We start from the raw sequence: 16,294 nt of genomic DNA on the forward strand, positions 1-16,294 counted from the left end.
CTTAAAAGTATGTCCTTTATTACCTGATATTTCTACCCTTGGAAAAAAGTTTCTGACACACCACCATATCTCCGCCTCTCATAATCTCATAAACTTCTATCAAGGCTCCCCTCAGCCTTTGATGCCCCAGTGAAAACAACAGAAGTTTGTCCAACTACTCCTTCTAGCTCATAACCTCCAATCCAGGCAGCTTCTGAGTAAATCAATTCTGCACTCTTTCCAAAGCCTCCACATCATTCTTGAAATGGAGAAACCAGAATTGTTTGCAATATCTCCATGTGTGGCCTAACCAAAGTTTTACATAGCTGAGACATGACTTCATTACAATACCCTGATCAACAAAAGCAAGCATACAAAATACCATCCTTCCCATCCTATCTACTTGTGTGGCCACTATCAGTGAGCAATGGACTTGGATGCCAAGATCTCCTCTGTAAATAAATGCAGTTAAAGGCACAAGAAAATCTCCAGATGCTGAAAATCTTGAGCAACACACACAACATGCTGGAGAAACTCTGCATGCCTGGCAGTGTCCATAGGGGGAAATAAACAGTTGATGTTTCAAGCCAAGATCCATCATCAGCATCTTGTGAATGCTGTTAAAGGTCCTGCCTCATAACCTATATGCTTTCCCTTTACACCCTGTCCTCCCAAAGTGCCGCAGTTCACACTTTTCCGGATTAAACTACATCTGTGGTTTCACCCCCCATATCTCTAACAGATCTATTTTCTGTTGCAAAGAAGAGAAAATCTGCAGATGCTGGAAATCCAAGCAACACACAAAATTCTGGGGGAACTCAGCAGGCCAGGCAGCATCTATGGAAAAGAGTATAGTCAATGTTTTCGGACTACAGTATACTTTGTTGCATCTTTTGATGGTTTACCATACTATCCACAACTCCACCCAACACCTGTATATTCACTAGCCCACCATTCTACATATATATATATATATATCACAAACAACAGAGGCGCCAGCACCAATAACTGCAGGATGCCACTGGGCACAGGTTTCCTGCCAGAATAACATCCTTCTATGACTACCCTCTATGGACAAGTCAATGTTGAATCCCAACTATCAATTCACCATGGACTCTCTGCACCTTAACCTTTCAGATCAACCTATCATGAGGGACCTTGTCAAATATGTTATCAAACTCCACATAGACAACATCTACTGCTTTACCTTCATCAATCATGTTCGTCACCTCCTCAAAGAACTCAGTGGTTTGCAGGACATGGCCTGCCCCAAGCTGGCTAGTTGGAACTCCATGACCAGTGGTGTTCCATGGCAATTGTCGCTGAGGGTGTTGTTTGCGATGTATATAAATGATGAGGATGGGTGGGTTAGCAATGAGGGAGACACCGCACAGATTTTGATGTCAAGTCCCTGAGTGGGACTTCAATATGCACTGACATCAACCATGCCCCCTCTTTCTACTGGGCAGTGGAACCTTCTCTACCACTGTTGCTGGCAGCCTGCTGACACATTATCATTACACTGGACAGTATCTGCAGGTAGGCCTGTCAGAGTGCAATGCACTACACCTGACATTGTGTCACATAATTAAACATGGCTCCAGCAGTTTCGGGAAGCTTACATGACCTTTACACCCAGCAAACCAGTATAGCTTATCAGCAGAAAATTAATTCCAAGACCCATGTAAATAATGTAACTACAAATCGTAGGTACAGTGAGATTGTGATCCCCCGAAAGACTTTACACTAACAACAAGGTGTGTTAGATGGCATACTCTCCACTTGCCTGGATAATCTCAGCTCCTTTTAGAAGTGTGATCCATCCAGGATAAGGCAGTCCATCTGATTGCCACTTCATCCACCACCTTAAACTTCCACTCCAACACTTGTCCACTATAGTTTCTCTACAAAATGCCCTGCAGAAATGTGTTCATCTTCGACAGCATCTTTCTGCTCTATCACCTGGAAGGTAGCAGGTGGATAAGACTGTAACTGTCTACTGGATCTCCCAAGTCATACATGAACAGGACTTGAAAATGTTTTACACTTTGCAGTGGCACTGGCTAGACCTGAATGGCATTCTACCCAAGCTCTCCAAACAACAGATGCTTTGTAACCATCCAGTTGTAATGCTGAACAGAAACTGAGTTGGTGATTCGTGCCCATGGCATCCAGGCCTGCATCTGGAAAGAACATCACCCAAACGCTCAAAACTGTAATTAGCTGACAACTGTTGTATTCTATTTGCGAGAATGATTTGGTGCAAACTGTCAAGGTTTGGTTTGGTAAGGCTCTGCCTCCAGCCCAAACTCAGGAAGTCCCAGATATTGTTGGTACATGTCCAATAACCTTTGGCACCTGTGTGGAATTTAGAGCACATGGGAGCCAAGGCCGTGGGTTCCTCATTGGCTTACCTCAGATAAACATTACAAAAACCAACAGGGTTATCTTTGTGAGTCTTTTAGAGAAATATAAATGGTAAAAAAAATACTTTCTAGTAAGATATATCCTAAAATTGCATTGAAGAACAACACTGAATCTATATTTCTGCAGAAATTGTTGAAAGTGCTTGTCCCAATTTTTTATCCAGTTTGCACATTTTCTTTAATATAGCCCAGATCTCACTATTCACAAGAAGTGAATTGTTTTCGTTTCTTGTTGCACATAGATAGATCCTTTATCCAGCAATGATGCATGCCATATTTTAATCTATTATCAGTCATTCACATGTAGGTGATTTTTTTAAAATTCAAGATTCTTGACCAAAAGGATGATCCACTTTCTGCAAGCAAATAATTGCACAAAAGCATCTCAGAGAATCAGTGAAAATTTAAACTCAGGAGGCCATTCAGTCCATTGGTGTTCATACTGGGCAAAGAAACAGCTCGGCAATCTCCCACCACTTGGCCAGTACAAGCCAGGCACTTTTTAAATGTGGTGAGAGCTTATGCATTTACTTCCTCTTCAGAGAGGAAATTACACACTATATTTAATCCTTCCATCAATGTCTCCTGGAATTTGACCAAAGGAAATAGACCTTTCCTTTGGACCCATGTATACCGATGCCACAGCATGTTATTTGCTTCAATTAAATCTCAACCTCCTTTGTTCCAGAACAACTCTAGTTTCTCCAGCCTTTGCTCTTCCTGCGATTTAGCAGTCCTACCAATGTCTCCCCTCCACACCTTCTCCAGTATAATCACATCCTTCCTCTAACACGGTGAAAAGCACTGTAGACACATGTCAAATTTTACCATTTATAAAAAGTCAGAACTTTCATTCACTTAGATACAAATCATGTTCAATTTCTTGCTACAGTATATTCACTCCTAGCATAACATCACTCCTCTGTTAATCCCTATTTTAACTAGTGAAAGAAGGCATTTTGTACCCTGTGGTAACACAAGAGAATACGGATGCAGGAATGTAGAGCAACAAACAGTCTGCTGGAAGAACTCAGTGGGTACTGATGCAGGGTTTGACCTGAAATATTGAAAATTCCTTTCTTCTTGCAGATGCTGCATGGCCTATTCAGTTCTTCCAGCAGATTGCTTAAAAGCATCTTGTACACCTTTGTAAGTTATTTACCCCTGGACTGTTTAGTATTTCCAATAAAGGAAGGTCAGGAGGATTGTTCAATTGATCATGTATTCCCTTGACTTCTTGCACCTCTCCAAGTGCACTACAGTACACCTCTCTGGATTGAATTCCATTCGCTAATTTTTGTCACCTGATCAGACCATCTATATTTCAAAAGTTTTTCTCCTCTCTGACAAAAGCAAGAGAAATTTCTGTAGCTGCATTTTATTTGCATCTCTCCCTCTTTATTTAAGGTTATACTCTTAACTCATGCAATGAAAAGGCTCTGTGGAACCTTACTGGTCAGTCTTTCAGTGACAATAACTTAATCATAGAAACATAGAAAACCTACAGCACAGTACAGGCTCTTTGACCCACAAAGCTGTGCCAAACATGCCCTTGCCTTAGAAATTACCTAAGGTTACCCATAGCCCTCTGTTTTTCTAATCATGTCAAGCATCCAGCATTACCCTCTGCTGAGCCAATTTTGGATCCAATTTTCCATCCTTGCACATTTATATTTCTGACCAGTCTATTATGTAGCCCTGCCAAAAGCTTTGCTGGATTCAATGTAGACTTCTTCAAATACACTGCCCTCATTGGCCCTCCTTGTGACCTCTTTAAATAATTCAATCAAATGCATACAGTGATCTATGTCTCCCCAGAAAACGTTAACTCCGTATTTTAAATACTGATCTGGACCACATTTCCTTTATATTATTTGAGGCAGTTAAGAATTTTGTAAGAATATCTCTTCCTTTCCTGCCTTTGATGTTTGTTTTTATTACCTCTCACGCACTTGGGCTGTAGAGGTTCTGTAGTTCAGGAAGATGATGGGTGGCCATAGAGTTTGAAATAGAGTGGAAATAGAGTTTGACAGGGTAGGTCCTGACAGGCCACTTCTCCTGAATGGCGAGTCCAGAACAAAAGTATTGTTTCAGGATAATTAGTTAGAGATTTATGACCAATGAGGAATGATTTCCTTACTCAGAGGGCTAGTAATCTTACAATTCTCTGCATTGGACAACTGAACAGTCAATTGTATATACTCATGACTACGATTGATAGATTTTTGGACTCTGCAGTAAACAGAAGAGGATAGAGTGGGAAAGAATTTTGTAAAAAAAAATCAATTATGATTGTACTGAATGGCAGAGAAATTTCAAGGTGCCTCTTGCTTCTATGTTGTGATGATGGGGGTTTAGTTCTCAAGAACTCAGCTATCAAGGTTCCTGGGGCAGACTTAAGACACCAGCAGGTCTCACTTTTTATCCTAGTTTTATTTCGAGATACAACACGGAACAGGCTGCACAACCCAGCAACACACCTACTTAACCTTAAGGCTGTTTATACTTCTGCGTAGTAGCCTACGCCGCAGCCTTCGTAAGTGGCCTGCGCTGTTGTGAGTTTTATACCTGTACATTGGTATGTCTGTGTCGCTCTGCAGTTCACTGCCAAAACGCTAGTTGGCGGTGGGGTTTCTACATCACTGTGTAGAGTTTCTTCTTTCTTTCTTTTTCAATCTTTTTATTGAATTTCATATATATAAAGAGAAACATAACATAATATAAATAGGTTATAAATGCATTAGATTTAAAGTTAAATTTATAATAGGATAACAATATCTTATTAAATATCAACCAAAGAAAAAACTTATAATAAACAATCAAACCTATTTTGATTGAACATGAAAAAGAATAAAAATAGTCATCAAAAGAAAAAAAAAGTAAAAATGCACGAAGAAATGTATATTAAAAAAAATAAACCTAAACTAACATGGGCAATAATACCAGTTTATATGAGTATGATAGTGTCAAAAACTCCGGAACTCCATACCAGAACAAGAATAAAAAGAGAAAGGGTCTGGAAGAGGCCAAATTAATTCATATAGAAGTGTCGAATGAACGGTCCCCAAGTTTCTTCAAATTTAATTGATGAATTGAAAATAGTACTTCTAATTTTTTCTAAACTCAGACAAGAGATAGTTTGAGAAAACCACTGAAATGTGGTAGGAGGGTTTACTTCTTTCCATTTTTGTAATATAGACCTTCTGGCCATTAATGTTACAAAGGCGATCATTCGTCTAATTGAAGGGGAAAGTCGACTACCATCCTCATTTGGTATACCAAAAATTGCAGTGATAAAATGAGGTTGTAAATCGATATTCCAAATTGAGGAAATGGTAGCAAATATGTCCTTCCAATAGTTATGTAAAGTGGGACATGACCAAAACATATGGGTCAATGAGGCCACATCTGAATGACATCTGTCACATTGAGGGTTAATATGAGAATAGAATCGAGCAAGCTTATCTTTAGACATATGAGCTCTATGTACGACCTTAAATTGTATTAAAGCATGTTTAGCACATATAGAAGAATTAACCATTTGTAAAATTTTTTCCCATTTTTCTGTTGATATATTATATTGAAGTTCTTTTTCCCACTCTTGTTTAATTCTACCTGATATTTCTGGTTGTATCTTCATAATCCTATTATAAATAAAAGCCACTAATCCTTTCTGACAAGGATTCAGGGTAAAAATCATGTCTGAAAAGTCTATCAAAGTTGAATTGGGAAAGGATGGTAAAACTTCATATAAAAAATTTCTAATTTGTAAATATCTAAAAAAATTAGATTTAGGTAAATTAAATTTGTTGGAAAGTTGGTCAAAAGACATCAAACTACCTTCAAAAAAGAGATCACGAAAACTTATTATACCTTTCCTTTTCCATATGCTAAAAGCTTGATCTGTTAAAGAAGGTTTAAAAAAGAAGTTAAGTAAGATAGGGCTATCAAGAACAAAGTTTTTCAGAGTAAAAAACTTACGAAACTGAAACCAAATTCGTATTGTGTGTTTGACCATAGGATTGGATATCTGCTTATTGAGTTTAACTAAATCAACCGGAAGAGAAGAACCAAGAATGGAGAATAAAGAATATCCTTGTGCAACATTACATTCTAAATTTACCCACTGTGGGCACAATGGTGAATCCAAATCTAGTTTCCAATATATTAAGTTTCGAATATTATTCGCCCAATAATAAAATCTAAAGTTAGGTAAAGCTAAACCACCATCTTTTTTAGATTTCTGTAACTGTCTTTTACTTAACCTGGGATTTTTATTTTGCCACACAAATGAGGAAATTTTTGAATCAATGTTATCGAAGAAAGATTTAGGAATAAAAGTTGGTAAGGCTTGAAATAAATATAAAAATTTCGGTAAAATCATCATTTTAATAGCATTAATCCGACCAACTAATGATAAGGATAAAGGAGACCATCTAGTAGTAAGTTGTTGAATTTGATGAAGCATGGGTAAAAAATTCAATCTGAATAAATCTTTATACTTCTTAGTAATTTTTATACCTAAATAAATAAAGTTATCAGTAACAACTTTAAATGGTGTCCTGTCATTCAATAAAGTTTGCTCATTTAAAGGAAATATTTCACACTTATCCAAATTTAATTTATAACCAGAAAAACTACCAAATTGAACCAACAAAGATAGGATAGCGGGAATAGACCTATCAGAGTTTCTTCGTGTACTGAGCACATCCTGTTGGAGTTGGAGCTAATAAATGTTGAACAAGGGTTACTTTTATTGAAATTACTGCAACGCAGAAAAAAGAGAAGACATCGGAGCAGATAGTGTGTACAACAATTGAATGGACTGAGGTACAGTGAGGGTGCCTTTTGAGGGTGAATTTTCTGTGCTTGTCCGGTCACTGAGAGACATGGATGGGGAAATGCATTTCAAATATTTTCAGATGTTGGCAGGTAGATTTGACGATTTAGTTCATCGTCTCCAACCATTTATTTTACATCAGTGTACGCACAGTATGCCTATAGACAGGAGGAAATGTAATGCTACCAAGCAGACCAATCACAGTTGTTGCAGTCTGTGTTCCCGCGACACGCAGTTATATTGCGCTTCAGGCTACGGTGTAGGGTGGGGAGTAGGGTACAGCGTAGGTTACGCAGCTACGCCGTACCTACGGTGTTCATTTGACGCAGAAGCATAAATCAGCCTTTACAGGACAATTTACAATGACCAATTAACCTACTAACAGGTATGCTTTTGGAATGTGGGTGGATACCAGGGGGAAACCCATGCATTCGGGGGTGGGGGGACAGACATATAATCTCCTATAATCGAGGAGCACAACCAAGGGACTCAGCCCAGTGGTACAGCTCCCAATCCACAGCAAAATAAACCACACAGAATGTTAGAGTTTGCCCCCGGAGTAACATCACAGCAATGCAAAGAAATGTTAGGAAGGAAAAGGCAATGTATGCATTAAATGATAAATACAAGAGATTCTGCAAGGCAGTCAACATTTTGGACTGATCCTGATGAAGGGTCTTGGCTCAAAACATTGACTGTGAGTTCCCCTCCAAAGATGCTACCTGGCCTTCTGAGTGCCTCCAGCATTTTGTGTGTTGTTTGCATTAAATACCGTTGAGTGTCATTGCAGAGCCCCAGTGTGTTTGGATACAGATTTCTGTCCCTGCTTCTTCAGGCAGTGATCATGGGACTCAAAGGGTATGCTGTGGACAGGCAGAGACAAAACAAGTGAATGAACAGCTGTTATTCACAAGTGCTGGCTGGCTTCAGAGCAGCATTGCTAAGGAATAAACAGCAGGCTGCTTGCCAATCCATGCACTGGGAAAACACGAAAAGGAGAACTAATTTTGTTGGTACTGAGCCTTTAGCCAGTGAAGCTTGTCCCTGGGAATTCTTTCACGCTGCCATTTCATCAGGCTGTCAGTCAACACTCTAATCCCTCATGACTTACAGGACTTTATTTTACTAATAACTTCATTGCACAGATAAAACTTGTTAATATCTGGTCTACTGGTAAGCCTGTCAATCCAATTACCAGCTCCACTTCAACAGCAACATGATAAAGATCAGAAAACAATCTCATCATGTTCTTGACATAAAAACAACTGAAAACATGATCTCTAAAGCCGTGCTTTAACGTGACTGCAGAATAGAATGTTGGTTGTCAGCCCTTAGTTGCTTCTTAGATCAAGGTTCTGCAAATGTAAAAGACATTTTTTATCTCATCTTTTCATGGATGAGAGGTCAACATTGTCCACTTCCCAGGGAGGCGTGGTGGTGAGCAAACAATTAATACCAAACGAGCGAGCACCTCGCCTGAGTGCCATTGGACCTGGAGCTATTGTTCCAATCCCGCATTGTTATGGAAATTCTGACAGGTAATCCCTTCATGTCTGTGATCTCTAAGGGAAAGACAGATATTTCCCACCAGAAAGCTGTGTAGCAAACATAGTTTCATAGCTGAGAATCGACATGGTGAGATGTTCGTCTGTTCCTTCAGTTTTTCATCGTACTGCACCTCACCATTCTTGTGCACGTGGCAATGAACTCAATTTGACTGCCACTGAAGTCCCTGCAGGCACCTCCAAAAACAGCTACATTGAATCCACAGAAAGTTATTTACCCCAGTTGCCTCATTCCTTTGTCTTTGTTTCACACAAGTCTCAAGATCCACTTCCACGAAACGCCACTTTTAGAATTATGTCTTTGGCAATGATGAGACAGATAATCTGCATCAAATAAACATCTGTCCCATCAAACTTCCAGTGTTTGCTGGAGCACCTAATTTGATCAAAACCACATTCCATCAACCACCAAATTACAGCAGAATGTGTACAGATTATCAACCAAGCAAGAGAAGTCAGCAGTCAGGAACTGACACTCGACAGAACGCCTTCTAATCAAAAGGGAAAGCACTTATGATTGCAATCAAATTTATTGGTTACTGTTCTCAAAAGAGAGTGGAAATTTGACAAATCAGTATCCATGATTTTACAACGCAGCAGTAACTCAAATGCCAGGTACTCACTCCAGCAAACCTGTCAGGAATGTGTTGCTTGGATTTAATGGATTACAATTCCCACAATCCATTCAATGCTGCCCCTTTCTATCTTCTATTGTTTCTAGGAGAAAGAAAATGCAGTTGATTATTTGAATTGTCTCACACCCAACTTTCAGTTGGGACATAAAACTAAAGTTTCAAAGTTTCTCAGGTGAACATTAATGACTGCTCAATGTTATTCCATCATCCTGACCCATAATTATCCCCCTATGATTATCTGGTTATTATCACATAGAGGGAGTTTGTTTCCAATATCTACCAGGTTTCCAACATCCAGCAGTGATTACCCTCAAAATTATTTAAGCAATTGTAAAATGCAGAGCTTAGGGTAAGTGCTATAGAAATACAACTCTTTGCTTCCACATAAATCTCCCCCCACCCCCTGTCAATCACCCATCGCCTTTCTTGGTGGGTTTGACTGGGGAGAAATCCTTTTTTTCAAACGGCCATCCTTCAGTTGCCCTTTTGGACGGGCTCCCAGCACTGGCTTTCAAATTATGGCCTCACCTTGACTCCACCAAACAGTGGTGAGGTACATGGTTATTGCAATGATGAAGAAAAATGCCAAACCTAACCTTTGTGTTTAAGCTTCCACAACCTGCAGTCCCCTCTACCCTTGTAAAATACAAACAACAAAAACCATGAAAGGAAAACCTGGACTAATGATAAAAAAAAATTTCTCCTTGCTGTATTGGCAGATTAAACGATTCAAGATTCTAAACTGCTTGTAACCATTAATGGACATTAAATCTTACATTAGGTTCGAAAACACAATCCATCTCAGCTCATCTACATAGACAATTCCGGAAGACTTCTTCAGGCTCAAGACAACCTCAACTTCAGACTGTTGGAAGGCATTGATGAGTAAGTATGCCCTCAGTTTCATGCATCCAAGGCATTTTACAAATATCAGTTGCTGTTTCCCAAGTGTTATATATTTTTTTTAAGTTCCATTTAAGTTCTCTCAGTGACTAAGCAACAGTGGCCAAACACAAAAAGGCATGACCTGGAAATTCCACTGCATGTGAATGGCTGTGTTAGGTGGGCAAGGCAGTGCAAGATAATGAACCGCTTGTGTACAAATCAGAGTTTGATGATGTCTCACCTACTACAGAGTTCTGAGGCCAGCTTCAGTGGGAGCTGGGGGATACAGATGTCAGGATATCCTAATCACTGGGTTTGGAGGAGGGGAATAGTGGGAGGAGGACAGGACAAGATGATAGGGCATTCCAGCCCCGTGGTACAGGGTTTGGGCTGGATCATGTCAGGTGTGACTTTTGAAGCAACACAAATGATCATTAACATTATTGTAGAAGTAAATTTCCATTTATGTAATTCTGAAAAAAAACTTTATGCAACTAACTTCCTGGGCAGTGGGAACAGACCACACAAAAATATATTTCACAAGCCGTAGAAATGCTGTAGAGTTGTAAGTAATTAAGAACAGTTACTGCAATATAATCTTGTTTCTTGCCCTTTAAACCCAGCCACAACTCAGCAAATTTGTTTCTATAGCACATTACCAAGCTGTCATTAAACCTCTAATCTGTGTCACTGGGACTTAGGCTATCTTCCCTTCCTCCTGGTTCGTGACCCCTCTGTCTCAACAGCCTTTGATGTGCCTGAACACAGAAGGGTGTGGACAAGTGCTGGTAAATGCCATTAGTGTGGTTGAATATTTGTTGACTGGCATGAACAAGAGGGCCATAGCACCTACTTCTGTGCTGTATGACACAATAATGCTCCAGTAACTTTGAGACCCAAAGTAGGTGCTCAACGGGATGCATGTGCATGAATTTCACATCAGAGACTGAAGAGTCAAAGGGCCCATTCATGTGCTGTATAATACTATGACTTCTCTTCCTATGTTCCAGTCTAAACAGGCAACAAGGAGCCTTAAATTCATTCCCATCTTTCTGCATCATCTTGCCATCCATTCCTTTTTGCAGTAACTTTATTATACACTCCCTTTACTCCTGTATAATCACTCACTGCCATTTTAATATTTGTTGATGTGTGATACTCTGCACTCCGATGAGAACACAGAGCACAGTACACTTGCATTTTGCCACGCGCACCTGTGTTAATGTGCAAACAGTGCTGACCAGACGCAGTATTCAACATGGTGTGGAGCAGTGCGGTCAACTGCACTGCTGAGCGTGCCATAGAGACGCAGCACGTATGGAGGCCGATATGCAGCTGGAACTGCAGAGGTTTAGCATTCAGCAGGATTTTATTGGTTTATGTAACTCCTTCACACAGCTGGTTTGTTTATTGCGGGCTGAGGTTGGAAAGACATGTTTGGGATACTGAGCTAAGAAGAAGCAGACTCATTTGCCCATATTCCTGGATGAACTTGACTAAATATACTCTAGTATATAAAACCAGCCATTCAAACTGGGTCATGCAAGGACTCCAGCAGCAGCAGAATCATTTAAACAGATCTGCCTTGAGTACTACGAGCTTTCTACCCAAACTGGCTTGAATTCACTCAGACGTTTACCTGAGCCATCTACAACTGACACAACTGGGGAAGCAAATGCATTCAAATAACTTTAACTCATGCACCAGGTTCTTCCCACACTGCTGTCTAACACCATTCTGTGGGTGCCTTGTCACATCTCTTGTGGTAATAATCGACAACAGCCGAGACGATCAGAGCTCATTATTATGAACATCCATAGTCTTCCCAAGCTCGTTTAAACATATTATCCGAGTTATCCCATTCTACCATTGGCTGAGGTATACCGCTATCTCAACAAGACCCTCAGTAATGAAATCTCTGTAACAGTGTGGAGTTCTGGTATTCACCCACTAGTTCATGACTAAATGTTCCTCATTTAGACTAATGCATTCAGGTATAAATATTTTTCATCAACTTGATATATATTTTATCAACCTGACAAGTAATGAAAATTGGAAAATATTCATGGAATTTATTTTTCTATAACATAGTACAGTATAGTATATGCTCTAAACATTCGCCTCTTCTGTGGGCAGCCAATTCTGGATCTACACAGTCAAGTTTCCATGGCTCCCATGCTTCATGATATTCTAGATGAGTCTTCCAAAGGGAACCCTGTCAAATGCCTTACTAAAATCCATATACACCACATCCACCACATAAACCATCATCAATTTGTTTTGTCACCTCCTTGAAAAATTCAGTCAGGCTCATGAGGCACGGCCTGCTTCTCACAAAGCCATGCTGACTATCCCTAGCAAGACTATGCTTTTCAAATGGCTCATAAATCCCATCCTTAAGAATACTGTTCATTGGTTTGCCCACCACTGAAGTAAAAATCACTGATCTATAATCCCCAAGACTACCCCCTTTAGCTTTCTTGAACAACGGAGGAACATTTGCTATCCTCCAATTGTCATTGGCTTTTCATGGCCAATGAGGACATGAAGGTTACTGTCAATACCCTAGCAATTTCTTCCCTCACTTCCTATTGTAACCTGTGGTATATCCTCTCAAGCCCTGGGGCCTTATCTTTACAAATGTTTTTCAGAAGCTCCAACAATGCTTTTTCTTAAGCTCAACATGCTCCAGCACATTAGTCTGCACATTCTAATCACTGCCAGCTGCAGCAGCAATTGGTTGGGAAATTGTCAGCACAATGAACAATAAGCTCCATTCCTTTGGTTTCCATCACAAAAACTCTACTAACTGAGGATGGGAAGGTGAAAGATCATGTACAACATAAACACTGGCATGGACTACATGAGTCAAGTGGCCTGATTCCATCACAATCAAAAGAAAATCTGCAGATGCTGCAAATCCAAGCAACACACACACACAATGCTGGAGGAACTCAGCACAATGAAGGGTTTCAGTCCGAATCATCGACTGTACTCTTTTCCATAGATGCTACCTGGCCTGCTGAGTTCCTCTGGCATTTTGAGTATGTTGACCTGTTTCCATGTCCTAGATTCAATCTTACATAAAATCAAATGCTTGAAGAGGCTGTTAAAGTTGTACCCTTGTGGTTTTGTTTTGATATACGGTTTTAGATAGAATAGCCTAATGACTTTTATCATCCGGAGCAGTGACAAAAATAGTTGGAAGATATTTGGGCAAACGTCTCTCAGCTTATTCAAGGGAAACATTTGATGCAGCATTTTAAAGGCAGAAAGAGAGGCAAAGATGTTTAGGGAAAGAATTCTAGAGCACAGGACCAAGATAGCTGACAGAATAAAGGAAGTATAGTAGATGCAAAATGCTCTTTAAGTGTTATGGGAGTAATTTCAATGATACGTTACATTGGGAAATTAAAAAAAGAAAGATGAAAAGCTTTCAATGCATTGCTAGGCATGAATCAGTTAGGTAAAAATAATTTGGAGTAAATTTGGATATAGGAGTAAACTTAGATATGAGCTTAAGTTTGAAATTTAGAGATCAAGGAGGTCAGCTTGTTACTGAACACCCCAACAGATTTCTACATATGTATTGTTAAAGGTGTCCTGACTAGTTGGATCATGGTCTGATACAGCAATTCAAATAGACAGCAATGTAAGAAGCAGCAGAAAGCAATAGGCTCTGCCCAGAACAACACAGGCATTCCACCACTGATAGTATCCACAAGAGGCACTGCCACAAGAAGGCAACATGCATCAGCAAAGATTCCTCACCACTCCCCTCCCCACCCCTGGGCCATGCCAGCTGTTTGTAATAACCATCAGGTGGGAGGTCTGAAGTTCCACACCACCAGATTCAAGAACAACTATTTCCTTTTAACCATTTTGGGCTTTGAACCAACCACACAACCATAAACATTACAGGAACACTATGCCCACTTTTACACTAAAACAGACATTTCATTGCTCTAATTGTATTATTTCTTGTAAAAATTGTCGTCAATATATCTTTACTTTTCTCTTGGGTTTGCTGCTTATTTGATGCCATGGGCTGCAATGCTGCTACAAGTAAATATTCATTGCACCTGTGCAGATTTGTACTTGTTCATTTGACAATAGAGTCAACTTTGACCTTGAAGTTTGTAGAGAAAGTTGATTTAAGGCAGTTTTCACCCTTCCTTTAATCCTGACATTCCTTCCTTCTGTAGGTTTCCTGCGCGTGTGGTCAAACTCTTACGGTCCGGATGCTTACAGAGCAGATTGTTGAGATCCCTGAGTACGGACAGGGAGTTCTGGGACAGCCACCATGGGATCAAAGGACTAAAGAAGTTGGTTCAGGTCATAGAAAAAAGGGCTCAGCTACTGCTCAACTACATTCAGGAGAAAGACATCAAATTAGTTCATGACTAATGGAAAGACAACATGTCTGTAATGATGCATTGCTCCAGTTTGAAAACTGGAGCTGGGTAGTTAAACTTAGGAATTAATTGATTAATTCTTATTTTCCACATGTGATGGGATTCCTGCTATGAGTAGAGTCAAATTCACCATCCCAGGCTTGCTGAAAATTTGCTTTAATGCACATGACTGCACTGACTGCTCACCAAGTTTTCTCCAAGGCATGCGGAAGGAAAAGACATAAACCTGCAAAGCTAAATACTGCAGATGCTGGAAATCTGGTGTAAAAACAAAGAATGTATAAATGTTCAGCAGTCCTGAGAGGACATTCACTCTACTGCTTTTGTTTAACCCCCTCACCTTCGCCCAACTCTCCATTGTTCGGGCTTTGCAGCTGAGTCCTCATCCCAGGTAGGGATGGAGGTTTGGGTCCGGGCGAAAGGCAGTAAAATCAAACAGGCTGAGCCAGTCAAAGATAGTAATTAAAATTTGCTGTTGTATTTGAAATTTCTGCAAACTGCATTAAACTAATTGCTCTGTGAATGATTTCCAGAATCAGAATCAGACTTTAATCGCCAAGTACCTGTGCACATACAAGGAATTTACTTCCAGCAGATGTTGTCTCTCTGCTCATAACAATAATAATGATAAATATAAATGAAAATATAGATTATACATACAAGTAGTGCAATCCAAGTAATAGCCGACAGTTAACTGTTCAGCAAAGTGACCGCAGTAGAGAAAAAACTTCTCCAATGCCTATTAGTCTTAGTCTGGAGGGATCTGAAGCGCCTACCAGACGGAAGCAGTTCAAACAGTCCGTGCGCAGGATGGAAGGAGTCCTTTATAATGTTCCCCGCCCTCTTCTTCAAGATAGAAATTAAAAATTTACCATGGCACCTCCTGCAGCACAAACCCCCTGTGCTTCCAACATCAAGCTTCCAAAACCGCCTAATCATTCATTGGTTGTGTTTGGTGTGGGGATTCGTAGGTGATGTGCCGAGGATATTGTAGCAGGCAAAAAAAGACAAGTTGCTGAATGAATGCAGTGGGTCAGGCAACATCTGTGGATGGATATGGACAGGAGAAGGGTGTAATGTTTGTTAAACAGTGTGGGTTAAAACTGACACACTTATTTACAGGGCACTCCAGTCATGGCTTCAGCTCGACATGAGCGCGTGCGACCAGCTCACCGGCATTACTTCAGGTTCAGGGTCAACAGCTCGCATTGCACACTGGGAAATGAAGTTCTTTATTATGTACACACATAATGACGCAAACAGTTTGCCAGGAGGTAATAGTGAACACAACAAAATGCTGCCAAATGATGGAATCTGATTGGAAAGGAAGGTGAACCATGGAACCTGTTAACCATCTAACCTTTCAGTCCAGATGAAGTGCCTTGGCCCAAAATATTAACTGTTTTTTTTAAATACATCCTGAGCACAGCTCGGCCCTCCTAATTTCATATTATTTTGATATATTAGAGGTGTAAGCATACCCGACTGCCTGGTTCAGGTGCACAATCTGCCTTCTGCTGTAGAGTAACCCTGTAAATTAGGCTGAGCA

General features: G+C 40.1%; 1 protein-coding gene across 1 annotated transcript in view; it reads left to right on the forward strand.

Annotated features, from left to right (window-relative positions):
- gask1a (golgi associated kinase 1A) overlaps window positions 1-15,287 on the forward strand; it is a 30,092-nt gene extending 14,805 nt beyond the window's left edge. The window contains exons 3-4 of the mRNA XM_059986149.1: window positions 10,227-10,330; window positions 14,536-15,287. Coding sequence (XP_059842132.1) covers window positions 10,227-10,330; window positions 14,536-14,737 — 306 coding nt within the window. The 3' untranslated portion in view covers window positions 14,738-15,287. The remainder of the gene's footprint in view (window positions 1-10,226; window positions 10,331-14,535) is intronic.
- Window positions 15,288-16,294: the final 1,007 nt, after the last annotated feature.

This window comes from Hypanus sabinus, chromosome 1 (assembly GCF_030144855.1).
Source record: "Hypanus sabinus isolate sHypSab1 chromosome 1, sHypSab1.hap1, whole genome shotgun sequence".
In the NCBI taxonomy this organism is placed as follows: Eukaryota; Metazoa; Chordata; class Chondrichthyes; order Myliobatiformes; family Dasyatidae; genus Hypanus; species Hypanus sabinus.